Consider the following 16,980-nt stretch of genomic DNA (forward strand, 5'->3'; position numbering starts at 1 on the left):
AAGTGCTGTGCATTGCATACAAAGGTTGTGGCGTGGAGGAGAAGGAGTCATCCAGGGCCTGCCATGTTCATAAACAGGTCATTTTGCATGCTGCTCTTTTGTTCTTCCTATATCTGTTTGGGAATTCTGCATACAACTTTGGGAAACAACACTGCTAAATACAAAGCGAAAAACACCCAGCAGCTCTCTGGTTTTTACTGTGACAACATGCAGACCAGACAAAATCAAAGCTTGGGGTTTCCAGGGCAGTAAATTAGTCTTTATGACGGCTGACTTCTTTCCTGGCAGCTAGGCTTCCTGTAAAGAAAAAGGGAAGGGGAGGATGTTAGGAATCTCTCTGAGAGGAAAAAGTCCCCAGAGAATATCCTCACTGAGAGTCCCTAGGGTTGCAAAAGAAGACTGGGGGAGAAGTCCTCTCTGTCCCAGGTGTAACAAAACAGATTCACTTACTATGTTCCTGCACCAGTTTTCTCTGTGAACAAGAATGGAGACTGTGCAATAATCCTCCTAGTGTATAAATCAGCCTTTGGGAGTAATTTATTCAGAAATATAAGCAGACCAGAAAAGAGAAAGAATATTTGTCACAAGTATGAGGCAGCTCAGTTTCCCCCTTTGTTTCGAGTCCCATGAAGAAGAGTATTTGGGCAGTATCAGTAAAGTACTAACTTCGGTTGGATAACATACCCTGAGTCCAGAAAGTACCTGCCTTCTGAGAGAAACTCACTCAGGAAAAGATACTCAGCAAAGCAACCCCATTAAAAAAAAAAAAAAGAAAAGAAAAAGCTGCTCTGGGTATAGAAAAAAATCTAGGCAGACATCTTTCTGCACCATCACAGAAGTAAAGGTCTGTGCACTTTGCAGAATCAGTAGGAAAGAACACAGTTGTTCCTTATACCTGCCCTCATCCTTTTCTTTAGTGCCTTTTCCTTTCTAACCAGAGTCTAGTCATGCCTTCTACTTCTGGTGCTGAAACTTGTGGGCAAGAATACAATAAAGCAACTTCTCTGAACCTGAAGAATAATTCTGTTGTGTTTATTACTGTATCATAACCAAGATACCTATTTTTATGTCTTGTATCTGTTTTTCTACGTAGTTAGAGAAATTTCCACCTTTGCAGGAAGGGACACATTATTCTTAATCAAAACTTGAGAATGTGGCAGGAGGAGGTACAGCTGCAGATGAGCATTATCTAATTCACCCATCCTGTCATGTGAACATCCCTGCTTAATTTAATACAATTATTTCATCAGTGAGGATAATATCAGCAGCATGGTTCATTTATACAACATGTTTCACAACTGCCTTTACCTCTTGGCTTCTTATTATCACCACTGATAGTTTCACCATGAGTGGCTTCAGAAGAAGGGGAGGGGATGTGAAGGAAGCTGCCAGTGTCTTTGTGTAAGTGTGTGGACAACTGTAGTCTTGAGGGACACTGATTCCAGAGGATTTTCTTTGCATCTCTGCTGTTGCACCTCGGTTTCTTATGTATTTTGGTTAGACATTTTTGGATAAGCAGGAGACGGGATAAGCCACTGAGGCTGCATTGTTCAATGGGCAACAATAGCGTCATTGTCTTCTGCCCCAGACATGCCAGTGAGTGCTCCATATTTTGCATTTCTATTGAAATCAAGATCTCCAGGAAACAGAACCAGGGTGTGGGTATAAGACTTTGTTTCTGGTGAGGTGGCAGAGGCAATCTTTTAGAAACCCCCCTCCCTGACTTCTTATTTCTAACTCACTTGGCAGTAATTTGTACTGTCAAGGTCATTTATATAGGCAGCAAGATGTGGTGAATGTGTTCCCAGAGGTCATGAAAAGCCTCTTTAGTATAGCAGGCTGGGCTGTGCTTATGCCAGGTCATTTAAGCACATTTGTATTGCCAGTCAGATGATACCCAGAGTAGTTCATGATTTTGTAATAAACCCTGCAACCTGGACTTTCAGCGCATGCCACAGTGGGATCCAGCACTTGGATTTAAATGACAGTACAATAATTCAGTAACTGTATTTTAATAGTGCACTGATCTTAAAATATGTGAAAAGGAGTGAGATTATCAAATCCTAATGAATCGTCTGGGTTCTTCAGCACCAGTCCCCACCCCCACAACACCCTTTTTTTCATTCTTTGAGGCTGGTTCATTCATGTGGGCTATCAGTCTTTTATTCAGTTCTTGGTGTTAAAATAGTACCATTTTTAATAAATGGTTTAGATGGTTTCTCAAAATCGGATTTTATCCTCTTCTTTTTCCATATCTATTCTCCATAGAGATGAATTAACCTTTTATCCTAGGAAGAAGTAAATAGAGACAGCATGATGGAAAGATTAGAAAAGACATCATTTCAGCCAACTATTTCAAGATTGGTGACTGCGAGTCAGAATTCCTGGGTCTGTCTGAAGCTCTGCCGCTGTCACTGTATGACTGTGGCCAAATCTCTTCCTTTTCCCTTTCTTTCATTTTTTCCTCCCATGTTAATAAGCACTTTGGGTTAACCTAGCATTTTACCTTTTCAAAGGACCATACAAACATTATAAAAACAGTGTGATCCACACTCAACTTGCCAGCAGCGTTTCTGTTTATGTGTTGCATGTCAGGCACTTAAACTTGGAGATTTTCTGTGTCTAAAGTTTAAAATATGACTGCTCAAAGTTATACTAATCCAGGTTGAGTGAAGCTACAAAATACAGGTCTTGAATGTTTTACTTAACCCCCAAATTCTGTTGTAGGTGAAGGGTTCTTTCTTTACTCAAATACCTAGATACAGCCGCGAAAAAAATCTAGAGGAAATCAAGGATTTAAAGTTCCCTGAATTCAAGTTCTGGTTAATGAGTCCTCCAATCCTGGGAAGCAAATCAGTTCTCCCTAAAACAGCAGCTGTTCTGACACAACTGTGATACGAGGGATGGGAATCTCTTTACCAATGCTTTGCTTTCTGTGGGTACATTTTATTAGCCCTCCTTCATGTGGTTTTGCTTATGCTTTATTCTCTACATTTATTTTGTGTGTGTGCGTGTGTTTTGTTTTGTAAGACAAATGTGCTACTTTAAAAGAGCCATTTCATAACCTTTAATCAAGATCATATTTTACTTTCATCACATCTGTGTTTGTATTATTACAAGCCTTTTGGGTCTTAATGTCCTCTAGTCTCAGCATTAATTGTTTTGGCTGATATATAAATAAATGTTTGACTTTAACTCTTTAAAAAATATTGGCTTGGGAAAAAAACCCACCTTATCAATGTCATCTTAGAATAGGTGCATTTCAAAAAAAAGGTAGGGACCAATCAATACTTTCTCTAATAAAAACTGAGTGCAGGGAGTAATTCTAGATTCTGTGATCCACTGCATAAAATCAAATCTCCTGGCTGTTGAAAGATACCATCTACCTGAAGTGAAGATGCTGCATCTGGTTTTTATCTTTTATGTCTCTTAGTTGCCCAAGCTGTCTTACACACAGCCCTGGCATGGTTGGGAGAATTCTGCTAATCTGTAAAGTGGCAGAATGTTAGCTGGGAGATTTTATACTTAAAAAATAAAGGTAGACTAATACCTAATTCTTCTTGGGGTTACACAGACTCAGATCAATAATGAAGACAGTAGAGTTCTTGATTTAAGCTGGAAGAGCAGAGGATTTTGAATTTATGGTTGCAGAAAGTGAAAAGAATAAAATGTTTCACTGACATTATAGGAGTGAAGATCCTAACAGTCATGTTCACACTTAACACAATTGTATGTTATTACTTGTCCCCCAGATATTTTTTAGAGTCCTTTGGAATAAATCAGTGTAGTCCCACTATTGTAAAGGAAATGACTGAAGTTATTACCAAATCGTGATGCAATGTAGGATTTCTAAATTGTCTGACTGAATTTTTAATGCATTTGACTTCCAGCGAGGATTTGAGAATGCTCTTTGAAATAACAGAAGTAAAAATGTTATGAAGACCAAACAGTGAAGTAGTATCATTTTATAAATACATATAGTAGCTGAAAATGGTTTACTTATCCTCATTTATGAGAACCAAGCTTCTGTGACCTCTGATTAATTTACCATTAGCCTGAACACACAATGAAAGTGAATGAAGGGGCACTTTGGAATGACATTTATCAGCTCTGGAACTGTCGACTTCTATTATTTCCACAAGGCCTTATATTTCTTGGCTCCAGAGAAGGCTATGCTGACTTGAATGAAGAAGAGCATTCTTACTACCAAGAATAGTTACAACACAGACAGCCTCATTCATTGCTTGATGCCTACAATGGGGAAAAAAACACCTCCTGTGTTTCTAACTCGCATTAAACGAGATCAGAACCACTGTTGGATTTGCACATGACCTTGCCTTCATACCAGCTTAAAAAAAAGGGAAGAGAAGAGCTGAGAAAAGGGAGAAGCAAGAGGAGGGAAGAAATAAGCTTTATGGGGAAAGGATTGCTGAGGGGCTGAGGCAAAAGGATGAGACTGAAAAAACCTTTCATTGTAAGGATGCAGGCTGGAATCCAAGCTGCCTTTGCAGTGTGTGAGAGCCATTCCCATCAGGGACTAGCTGCTGCTCCTTCTGAACTGGTGCTACTCTGAGTTAGATTTCCTTTGGGCAGAGAGCACATTGCAGCTTTTAGTACCATATCTGACACTAATCAGCCCCTTTTGTTGAGACTTACAGCAGAGGTCAAGAATCGAATGTACGTGGAAACCAACCCCTCTTGGACTGAACTGAAAAAAGTCTGTGAGCAGGTTTGCTTTGCTTCTCATGCTGTCTTCCAAATACATGACTTTGCTATTCAGGGATCCTTGTCTGGGACAAGGTCACTGCATTTGGTTGGGTTGTTGGCTCATTTGTACTTAAAACTTTTATGCAACTAACTCAGTACTGATTTCACAACATTATAGTTGGACTGTTGTGAGATTCCTTTATTTTTTAATTGAAATCAGGGGAGCAGCAAAGCAAATCCCCTTCCATTTGGCTAGTATTTTATTTTATTCTAATTTTATTTTATCCTTATTTTTATCTATTGTATTCTAATACAATGGATTTGTATTTCTGTAAAGTAACAAATCCCTTCTAAAAATCTCAAATACTGGTTTTACTGTGACATTTTTAACCCTGCAACTTAAATCTCCTAGAAGATCAACAGAACTCTGCTATCTAGGTACCTAATTCACTTCTGAGAGTACAGTATGTAGGCTCCTTAGGCAATTTTATGCATTGATTTTTTCCCATTTATTTTATGCACAAGTTGCCTCTAGGATGGCTTTCAACATCACTTTAAGGATGACAGCTTTGTCCACAGTGCCTCTGATAATGTTTATCTGCTATGACTATCACAAAACTGTGTAGAAATATAACCAAATGGAGAAATATAATCAAATCTAACAAAGGTGCTTTGCTCAAAGGCAACAGAAAAGTTACGTGACAGTGCTTTTCAGAATTGTCTTGTGTTTGGAGACATCTACATCATCCTTCCTCAAGCACTAGGCAGCTATAAAATTCCTTCTTTACTGCAGCACACCGCCCTGTGTGGAAAAGAATCAGTGTTACATGATAGTTACAGATACTTTGGTGGTAAAACACTCAAACATTACGAGTCTAATCTCACTCAGCTTTGCATTGTTGTAAGTCAGGAATAATTCTATAAAACTAAACATACTTAAATTTAGGGAGATCAGAATCAGTTTCTTCAGTGCCTAGAGCTGAAACCCAGTTGTAACACTTTTTGTAGCTAAAGGATGACTCTCCTAAGTTACAGTGTCAGACAAGAGCTAAGCACTTATGTGATGATTTGATCTAACATCACATGCATTAGTTCTGCTTATTTAAAAGTCAGTTAAAAACACTTCTAAAATGCTCCCCTTGTTGAAAATCCTTTTCTTCCTTCTCTGTTGGTTTTTTGGGTTTTTTTCCTTACTGTATTTTACTTTGGTCAAACAAAAATACGTTACTTGGCATTTTAATGTTTTTTATAGCACTTTCTGTCACTCTGTGTAATCAAGCCAGGTTGAGGAATAATTTCAGTTGCCCTTCAAAAAATGTCACCCAATTTTTCTATTTTCACATTATAAAAATAATTGCTGAAATCTAGAAATTCAACTTTGCAAAAGATAAAAATTCTAGGGCTAATTGCAGAATTATCCAGGTTATTGTCTCAGATTTTGTTAAGGTGGAAAAGAAGTATTTATTTGCTATGGTATTTTTGTGCTTGGAATTCTAAGTCTGGGAAGTTCAAGGGAAAGTACAGGTTAAAACAAAACAAAACCTCAAGAAAAAGGTGCAAAAGAAAAAAAAGACCATAAAAAAACCCAACTGAACCCCCATTCACTTGCTTGCCCAGTTTGGCTAGTGGTGGTTGAGTTTTAAGTGAAGATACTCTTCAGTTTTTACTTCATTAATGAATATAAGATTCAAAATAAAATATAACTGTAAAATTCCTCTTTATTTTCATTATAGAAGCAAATGTCTTGTTGATGGGAATAATTTCTTCAGAGACAGCTCTCACGCAAAGTGCAAATGGATGATGTTCTCCGATCATGTCACACTAATTTTCCAGTTTATCAGTCATTTCAGTTCCAAACTAGAGTGACAAGATGGTATCACATTTGATCTTCATATATATGATACAACTTCTCAGGTTTAGAAGTTCATATGAGCTGAAACCACTGTCTTCACTTGGGCGGTGTTGTGCCAACAGCAGTTTGGTGATAACATTCTTTTCTCCTCTGCTTGTCACAGGATGAAGTGGCCCAGCCTCTGAACCTTTCAGCCAAACCCAAGACATCTGATGGCAAATCTCCCACATCACCCACCTCTCCTCACATGCCAGCTCTGAGAATAAACAGTGGGGCCAGTTCACTAAAGTCCTCCGTGCCAGCAACATTAGCGAGTCCTTCGGCCAGAGCCAACACAATAGGTGAGCTCAGTCACTCTGGAGTAAGTGTCTCCTCCGAAGGGAAAAGGGCCTCCCCTTTCCTTCCGTCAATGAGACAAATGGGTCACAAGAAGTGAAAGTGGGGAACCAAACTGTTTATAAACACACAAACAAAACAGGGTAGAACAGAATGAAAAAAAACCCCTCAAAATACAACAAATTCCCTGAGAGGAAACAGACACCCAGGCTCAGACCAGCTGGGGCCACCCCCACGGGCTCTCCGGACCGGCGAGGAGGGAAGGGAGGCAGTGAGGCAAGGGGAAGGAAAGCGGAAGAAATAACAAGAAAAAAACCCAACAGAACCTTTTCCCAGCTAGCTGGAACACAAAGGAAACCCAGAAAAGCAGCACAGTGCTCCCAGCTCACTCCCCCCCGAGCCCCTGGAACCCCCGAGCCGTTGGGTTGAGCTGTTCAACTGCCCCCTCGGGTCTGTGGCTCCGGTCCTGTCCCCGGGTCCATCTTAATGGCACAGCGTCCTTGGGCGTTGAGCGGACAGTTAAGGGATAAAGCAGCCTCATAACATCACGCCAGGACACCCACTCGTAACAAGGGATAGGTCCTAATGGAAAGGGAGTTTTTATCAGCCGCTGCCAGGCAGTGGGCCAGGAGCTGTCACAGTTTGACCATACTACTCCAGTTGGTTGGTGGCAGTGAAGAAACTCACAGAGACTTTTCCTTTCAGGAGGGGTATCTTAACTTTTACAGAGTCAGAAAACAAAGACCTATGTTATTTCAGATGCTGCTTTATCAATAGAAGTTAATAAATGCTGTTTGTTTAATGGCACACATTAACGACAGTGACCTGTCTAATGGTGGTCATTGAAGACCCATGATAGTATACTATGTCATCTAAAAGTGATGGATAAACCTTCAAAAATATCCCTTGAAGTTAAAAGTCTGTATCTTCCCAAAATTACAAGTTTAATCCCTAGTGTGTCCAAATGCTGAATGGAATATTATTTTACCTTGGTGTAATAAGCAAAGCAATCACCAGGTTCGTTCAAAAAAACCTGAAATTTGTTGGTTTATGTTGCAAAAAGTCTTGACTGTCTGGTTTTACCATTGTTCCAGAAAATAGTGTAATTCTTCCTCCTGCCAAAATTATGTCTTTGCCTAAAGACTATCTAAATAATAACAGTCTTAGTGGTAATTTCATAAATCTGATGTGTTAAAGGGACCGCTCTGTGTGTATAAGGAAAATGTGTACACACCCCATTCTTGATCCTTGTAACTGAAATGTTGTACTCCATGATGTGATTGAGTATAACCTGAATCAAGATTTCATTATGTAAATGAAGCTCTGTTTTAGGAATTAAGTGAGGCAGATGTACTTTTTCTACTGTCTGTCATGTTCCTCTCCTAAAGCATCTCCTGCTTGGCCACTTTCAGGGATAGCACAAAAAACCCCAAAAGAAGCCATAGGTCAAACCTAATAGAAGCTATGTCTGTGATACAGCAGTGCTATGCACTGAAATTTATTTGGTATGACACATTACAATTATATAAATATTTTTTAAATATCACATTACTAATTGTTAATGTCTGTATTGTTATTAACCCTACACTCTTTTACTGTGGTACATAATAATGTATTTCATCTTTGATTTGCTTGACCCTGCTGCTCTCCATGCACAATGCATCGAATTTCAATTTTTTCACATTAGGTTGTTTGTCCTTAAGTAGAGGGAGCATCATCTTTTGATGGAAAGTTAAGCATCTGACTCACATCTCAGTGGCAAGACATTGCTTGTTCTCCCCTCTTCAATCTTCTTTCCCTACACACCTGATATTTTCCATAGGTTTGAGACCCCTGCAATTTCCTTCTTTTAACAAGGTGCAGATTTTGAAATGCTGTACCTTTAATGAGTGATAATGTAATTGGATAAAAGCTGTGAGGATGAATAGAGCTTTAAAGGTCACTCTTGTAAGAAGAATTAATGTGTTATACCATTAATAAACCATGGAAAACTGTGGAGCAAAAGATAACATACTTAAGTTATTGTTAATGACATGGAGTTCACTGCTGTACATCTCTCAGCTACAAAGGTAGAAAGTGACTTTTTGAGGTTGCTGAGCAGTATCGCTGTGCATGCTGTGTATATAAGATAAGCTGTCTTTAACTGGTGCAAGAGCTGGATGGACACAGTGTACTTCTAGCAAAGGTTTATCCTTTACTGGAAGAGTACAAGAAAGAAAAGCTCCTGAACACCCTACAGCGTCTCCTGCTAACTGCTAGGTCAGATCCAACAGAAGTTACAGCAAGTAGGACTCATTGCCATGATGAAACTATTTGGTGATCTTGAAGTGAGCATGAAATTTCAAGTCACCTTCCAGCAGGAGCTACACCATGAAAAATTTTGACAGCGTTTTTAGCAAAGCTACAAAGATCCCTGACACGGTAGGGAAACTGGATCACTTTCTAATCCTGAGTGATAAATCCCTCTACAAAAAGTCACTGGGAAACAGTCATTTGTCAGTCAGTTACCTCCACCACTGGAATGATTGGAGCTGTCAGCACAATGCACAAGTTGTCTCTCCTAGGTGTGCACAGCCCACCTTGCTGGGATGCGGCTGAGCTGTCACTTTTCACCACCAGTAACTTCAAATTAAAACCATTCTCTGAAAGCAGTTCTTCAGGCTCCTTGGCTCCCATGACATGGAGAAATGCCTGTGTATTTGTTCAGTTTTCTTTGGAGGACATGAACTCAGAGCCTCAGAGATTATCAGCATAGCTGCACTCAGGCATACAGCTCCACAACCCTTTCCAGAGCTATCCCTATAGTGTATAAATTGTGCTGCAGACTGAGCAGTCACAAATGTCATGGCTTCATGTATGACTTTAAATCCAAGCATTTCTTTTTGGGAACAGGCATATGTCCGTGTACTAAAAACAGAAACAACTTCTCTCTGCTCTTTGCCATTATCTGCAACATCTCTGTGCTAGTTTGGCAATCCTTGGAACTAAGTGCATTTTATGTAATGCAGTTCCCCTCTCTGTCAGTAATTCACCACCTACCCTAAACAACAATAATTTACATTCAACTCGCTTCTATATTAATCATTTCCCTGCACACCAGCATCTTGGCAGCTACTGAAAAACATAAGGAGTGCTTGCTTTTATTCACTGTCATGTGCCAAACTGTCTCAAAGATAGCAGTATTCAGGAAAAGCCAAATAGTCTGGAGAAGGGCATGCATTCCAGTTCCTAGGCAAATTTGGCTCTCTTACAGATTGAAAGTATTATACCTAGACAAGAGCAAAAGCAGCACTAATACTGCTGTTTGTTTGTTTATTTCCTTCCTTTTTAATTTATTCTGACTACATGCAAGGTTGTTCAGATGCAAAGGTTAGCAGATGCAAACTGGGGAAGAAACCAAGCAAGTTGGTAAAATGGAGATGAAATAAAAAAATCAACTGGTAGCACTGTACTGGTGCAGACTATATTCTTCCTTATGCTGGGAAAACTGGAATTACTCTAATTCCATTGGCTGGGAATTACTGAACTGGGTCATTTAATAAAAGCAATGTGGATCAAGTTATTTCATATAAAACTCTCAGGGTTCCTGGGGTTTTAGCCAAAACTAGCTGTCAGTACAATTAACAATAGTCAAACCACACAGAAACTTTTCTTTCTAGCTTTTGCTCTCCAAGGAAGATGGGAGTACCAGTCCTGCTCTTTCTGCAGTCCAAAAAAAAAAAAACAAACAATAAAAGCCCAAACCAAACTAAAATCCTGACAGCAGCACAGCACTGAACTAATCTGACATCAGCTTCTTCCCCTGAAATGTTTTAAGCAGCAAGACAATGTCCTACGTTTTTTGGCAATCAGTGGATCAGATAGAAGAGTCTAGCAATACAACAAGGATGTGTAATCTGACATGATTAGACAAGGCTCTTTAGGAACAAAACATTCATAATTGAGACAAAGAAAGAGTATTAATAACACTTTCCTAACACGGCAGTTAGCCATTTTATATTTCCTTTCTTTAATCTTAGTGTTTTTCAACAAATCATGGGATTTAATAGCGTGTTTTGGCAGATTAGAGGATTTATGGCCCAGATGTTTTTTGTTCTAAAAATGGATTAGGGTGTAAAGTTTGCTGGAATCCATGGAACATGTTGAGGCAAGCCGGTCATTTTGTGTGTGATTAGTGCCTGCCTTCTGTCTCACAGTCCCTCCATCTGTCACAATTCACCAATGGATCTGGATAGATTTAGCCTCATGTCACAAACAGAAGTCCCTTTTCTGGGCAATTTCATATTACAGATTCATTTTATGCCATTTTTATGCCCTAGTTAAAAGACAGAAAGAAGTGTGTGTGTGTGTGCACACGTGTGGGGATGTGGAGGGGGAGAGGGAGATCAATAGATATTAGCCTCTCCTTTAATATTTGAAAAAACAGACTAGGGCTTGGAGTCTCCCATCAGTATTCTATCCTACAAATCACATGCAGATCATAATAAGTATGGTCTACAGTACATTAAAGGAAAAAAATGACAAAGTGTCACATTTAAAATTAAATAGTATTAGCTGTGCTAGTGATGCTTGTTACATTTTAAAAGGAAATAATGCAGTGACTACCAAGGCTAAGCCCTAGGCTGTAAATTTGTGGCAAAACAGTGGACATTTGACCTACTATTAGCAGCATGAATAGGAGTGGGAATGTAGGTCCGTGTAGCTGTGGTTTCTTGTACATTTGTGAATGACAGGTGGTGGCGGGGAGCATTCAGTGGATGAGGTTTCTCTTCCCAGCCATTATGCATTTCATATGTATAGCAAACCACCGCCACCTGTGGTTTATTTTAATGTATTCACAAGTTTTAAGAAGGGGAAGAATGAAACGGTCTATTTTTAAGAGTTTGGGATTGCTGGCATGATCAAAGCTTCCCCTAACTCTTATCCGGTTACATCCTGCTGCATACAAACCACAGGGCTAACCTCTGCAGTGTCAGGGAAATATTGAAACTAATAGGATCAAATAGCAAGAACGAGTATTTTGGCACCGAGGTTTCTCATGCTTTACGTCCAGGTGGCTCTATCATAACAACAACAGAATTACTGAGCACTGACAGGTTTGTGGGCATTGCCTTTTAACTCTTTCTCATTAATAATGATAAGCTGTGCGTTCCATTGATGAAAGCTAAAGTGTTTTCTTGTAACTTTCTTTTTTTAAGACATCCTTTCTTCTATCACGTCGTCAGGTTATTTAAATGACCACGATGCTGTTACCAAGGCAATCCAGGAGGCCCGACAGATGAAGGAGCAACTTCGGAGGGAGCAGCAGGTGCTGGATGGGAAGGTGGCCGTGGTGAACAGCCTGGGTCTCAATAACTGCAGGACAGAAAAGGTGAGTTTCCCAGACTCCTTCTGCAAAGGGTCAGAGTAGGAATTTGCCTCTCCCCACAGATACCCAGGTTCTTCCTCCCTTCTCTTCCTCCTTTTTCTCACTCTATTTTTCCTTCCCTGTTTTTGAAACAGAATAGTTCAAAAAAAGTGAAAAGCAAAATGAAAACCACAACCAAAAGATGACATGAAAGACAGGCCTGGAGACCCCTGGGTGAGAGTGGGGAGGAGATAGAGATAGTTAAAGCCCTCACAAGAATTTTGGAGGCCACTAATTCTCTGTTCCAGCCTGTCAACATGTATTAAGAGAAGGTGATCTTGGAAATCTCTGAGTCTAAGTGGAAATCTTGCTTTATGGAAATGCTTACATGTGTTTGTGAGATGAGCTGGATTTGAAAATACTCAAGCTTCTTTAGGAACATAAGCTTTGCTGATACTCAGGCTCAGCTTCTGGGTATTTAGCCTTGTGAGGTTGTCATATATGATATTTTGTGACCATTGCAATGTAGCACTGTCATGTCATGTTAGATGACTTAACAAAATTGAAAAAGCAGAGAATTGACAACACAAACTGCACCAAATATTTGCAGTGAAGCTTAGAGGCAGTAGAATGTATGGGCCTTACCACCTTCTGCTTTTGTACTGGCCTGTAAAGCTGTGCTATAACAAAATACCAACAAAGTGGATATTCTCTAGTAAAATTTGTATGTGCTCTAACTGTCATGTGTGTCAGTGAGGTTGTGATTTGCTGCTTTTCTCTGTAAGTGCCCGATGTCCTTCTGTGTGCTACCCTGGCTTATGGAGGATAAATAGACCTGCCAGTGCTTGCTGCCACATTTCTACTGAGTTGCCCTTATAATGCTGCCACCTAAGATACGCATCCCAACTCTAGTGTGCGTCTCAGCATCGTGTGCTTAGCAGGACTCTCTCCTCTGTTCCTCTCCTTCCCTGCAATATTTTCTGAGGTGATACAGCCGTCATTGTGCAGTACAAGGATCCCCGTTGTCACATTTGGTGTCAACTGCATTTTATTGAAACCACTTCCACTGTAAGGTCTTGTGCAATTCACTGAGACAGGCAGGTAAATAGATTGAATAAAAATGATCAGCTGTTTAGCAGGAACTTGAAATCCAGTCATCCTAAGAAGCTTGTGAGTCAAACAGTATCATCCAGAATGAGCAGATTGCTAATTTGGATAGCTTTCCATTTTCCCTGGTTTTAGATGGAGTTTGATCAATAAGCTGTGAGAAGCCAGCAGCCTGCGTAATGAATGTTAAATGTACACGTGAGTCTCTCACCGCTGTACTTTTTTCATCAGCCTATCCTGGGTGTCAGTGGTGTAGAAATTACTCCAATTTCATGCACTTTCTGGAGAGGAAGGGGAAGGAAAAAAGAGGTCAGTGTAATAGGTATCTGGCAGTACATACACTCTGTCTCAGAAGAAAGAGGTGCTGCTATGGGGAGAGAGAAAGAAAGGGATAGAGCATGTTTATGGCATTTCACAGAGAAGAGCACCAGAAGGGAAAAGGGAAAAGCAGAGTGTCAGATATAAGAAGAAGTGATCACAAGCACAAAGGAATTTATATTCAAATATTTAAGCATTCTTGAAAGGATGCTCGGAGCAGAAATTCCTTTTCTCTGCTCCCCATGTAGAAATGACTTTAACACTCAGCCAGATGCTAATGCAAAGTGACTCAAGCTATTCCTCGCAAGCATAGCTAAATTGCCGTTATTTGTTAAGCGCATTGAATTCAGCTGTGGATACAGCAGTTGGTTGAATTCAGAAAGCATCTGTACCCTTTTTTTTTCCCTTTTTCCCTTTTTTTTTTTTTTTTTTTTAATCCTCCAAAGCAGAGAGAACTCTACCTGTCTCCCCCCTCTCCTCCCTTGTGCTGGCTGGGAATTGTCAAGTGACAACCGACCAAATCCTTTTGGACAGGAAGCCTTCATCCTGAGTTCTATATACTTGCAAAGCAGGCCTTGTGGTTGGATCAGGAAGCCCATTAAAAGCACTTTGATGGTATGGAAATTCATCTTCATGAAGCACCCAGGCCCCTAAGCAGCATGCTGTTTAGCTGTGGTTACAGATCAGTCATTCACATCGGAGGGCAGTAATTGTGCTGACGGCTTGTTCAGCAATGGAAGCACATAAAATAATCCCAGGCCCTCCACCATGGCATTGCGAGTTAATCTTCTTTAATACAGATCAGCTGTTGTTCTAACACATGACTTTATGCTGGCTCTAGTGACTCTGCACAGCCTTTTGATTAAGTAACAGGAGTGGAACCATCTGCATTCACTTTATTCTGTTACTTTCCTATTCTTGGGATTCTCCTTATTCCTTCTGTTTTCACTTCGCACCCTTAACCTCAGCTGAAGTTTATTTTCCTCTCTAATTCGTACCTCCTGGTGGGCTCGTGGAGGGCAGACAGGAGTTCTTTTACAAGGTAGCGGGGAAAAAAAATGGTTTGCTCAATTGAAAATTTTTCTAAAGCAACTGTAGGCTTTGGGGGTTTTGATACAATTAATGCCAAAATTTTATTGGGGCTCACTGATTTGGACTCAATGATCTCAGAAGTGTTTTCCAACCTAATTGATTCTGCGATTCTGTGATTTATTTTAGTATGTGAAGTTCACGTCCAGACAAACAATCCAACTTCTCTAAAGTGTCTTTTTGGTCTAGGACTTTAAAGTTTTTTTCCTAACAGCAAGATTTGAGAGGAAAGCAAGTATTGCCATTTTTAATTAAACTTAGTCTGGTTTTCTCTGTTTTCAAAGGCAGAGAATTAGATAGTTGGGAGAGTGGATAGCAAGAAATAGTGCTACAGTTTTATTACAGAGTTTCCCTTTCAGAAGCTCAAGGTCCCACCATGGGACTTAGTGGCGGCCCTAAACTTTCGAGACATCATGTCTGTGACTTTTGCTTCCTGGCCAGAGAATTGGAGATGGGAGGTGGAATTAAGAGAGGGTTATCCTAATATATATCTATGTGTCCCTGGGCATATTAGTACTTAGAAATGCACATTATGTCTGTGCTGATGTACAGAGTAAAGACTCTCCTTCCTGTAGAGTAACCTCATTTATAGGTAACAAACATCTGTTTGGGGCTGTCCTAAATTTTTCTCCCTTCTTTGCTGCAGTGGGTAGTGTACTTTTGGAGACCTATGATTCTCTGAGACCTGTTGAGCTTTTTGCTGCATGAATTGCTTCTGCAGCCTTTCAGTGGAGGTGGACTCTGTGCCATTCCCAATATATATGTGAGACTCCTGGTGGGGGTTCATCTGCCAGGGGTAGCTGGGCAGCCTTGGGGCTGGAAACCATCTTTGGGAGTCTCTGTTAAAGCTCTTTGGGCTCTTCATATGTGTCCTGTTATCTTGCTCATGTTCTCAGATGTGTTGATCCCTGTGGACAGCCAGACATGCCAGCTAAGGCAGTAGTTAGACAGGAACTTTGTGGAATTAGAGCGAAACTGTATAAAAGGAGTCATACATAAGAAAAGATTTTTAAAAATGGCTAAGATTATTTGGGTGAGTCACTTTTTGGGCATCCAACTTGGACCATCTTGACGGATTTGATTTTCAGAGGATTACTGTAAAAACTATGAGCATCACGATGAACATGGATTTTACTAAAACCTATTTTAATTGCAAATGCAGTAAAACATATTTTTACATTACTTTTCTTGGAAACATTTCCCTGTATAGATGACAAGAGTGTGTATATGTTTTTCTGGTTTCTTGGAAACCCAAGAGCATGGTTTTATTTGTAATTGTCATCTACAGTTAATTATAGCTTGATACATACTGTACATAAATAATCTTACCTGTTATACACATAACTCAGAGCTCAGGTTGTCAGCTGGGGTAAGCAGGCAGCATCACAACAGGCAGCATCAGCCAGGGAACTCTGGCCTCTCTGTCCAGCCCCAAAACTGCAAGGGAGATGTACACAAACACAAAGAGCCGGCATGTGTGTGCACGCATCCCAGCCTACAGTGCACTCCTTCAGGGATACACAGCACAAACATGCACAACACTAGCCAGTAATTCCCCGACTGCAGCCAGACTCTCAGGGATGTATGCTGTGACAAAGGAGGAAGAGGGCATACAAGCCCTCAGTTTGAACACGTGTCAGTGTGCACTGGCACAAATTGGTTTCTGAATGCTGGCAGGGGCTGGGACAGCTGTGTAAGGACACACAGCCACCGGAGGCTTTCTGATGTGTAGGGATGGAGTCACACTCCAAGCTGAGTACATTCAAATACACCCCCTGTGCTGGGGGTGTGTCTTAACCTGTGGTACAAGTTCTCCCTGTTATTGCTTGGAGTGTGTCCTTTTAAAAGGCTCTGACATGTACTTGTCTACTGGGCTGTGACTAAAGAGCTATTTGTAACAATATTTATTCCAGCATTGTAAGCAGGAGCCTATTACTCATGCTTATGGAACACTGGGTTCAGGATGTCTTTCCTCCCATTCCCACTCACCCCTCCTCCCACCATCCTCTGCACTCCCACCCCCACCTCTCCCTCTTCCCCTTAAGAAAGTGCCAAACATGAAATGACAGTGACCAATGTTGACTTAATGTGGATGTTTAATAATGAAAAAAGTGTGTCAGTTCCAGCGTTAGTTACAAATGGCAGAAAGTATGTCGGGTGGCAGCCCTGTAATAATTTTACATCTATCATTCCTTCCTGATGCCTCCATAGCTGCCTGATGGAT

At 40.4% G+C, this 16,980-nt stretch overlaps 1 protein-coding gene across 5 annotated transcripts in view; it reads left to right on the forward strand.

Moving 5' to 3' along the window:
* SOX5 (SRY-box transcription factor 5) overlaps positions 1 to 16,980 on the forward strand; it is a gene marked incomplete at its 3' end in the record, with an annotated part of 288,287 nt that overhangs the window by 249,698 nt on the left and 21,609 nt on the right. For 3 of the 5 annotated variants that reach the window (XM_082280572.1, XM_082280571.1, XM_082280574.1), the window contains exons 10-11: positions 6,723 to 6,900; positions 12,121 to 12,266. In XM_082280572.1, coding sequence (XP_082136698.1) covers positions 6,723 to 6,900; positions 12,121 to 12,266 — 324 coding nt within the window. Of the gene's footprint in view, positions 1 to 6,722; positions 6,901 to 12,093; positions 12,267 to 16,980 lie in introns of all 5 variants that reach the window. The other 2 variants (XM_082280570.1, XM_082280573.1) reach the window with 1 other exon arrangement.

The sequence above is a fragment of the Coloeus monedula genome (genome assembly GCF_965178545.1).
Source record: "Coloeus monedula genome assembly, chromosome: 4".
NCBI classification, from domain to species: domain Eukaryota; kingdom Metazoa; phylum Chordata; class Aves; order Passeriformes; family Corvidae; genus Coloeus; species Coloeus monedula.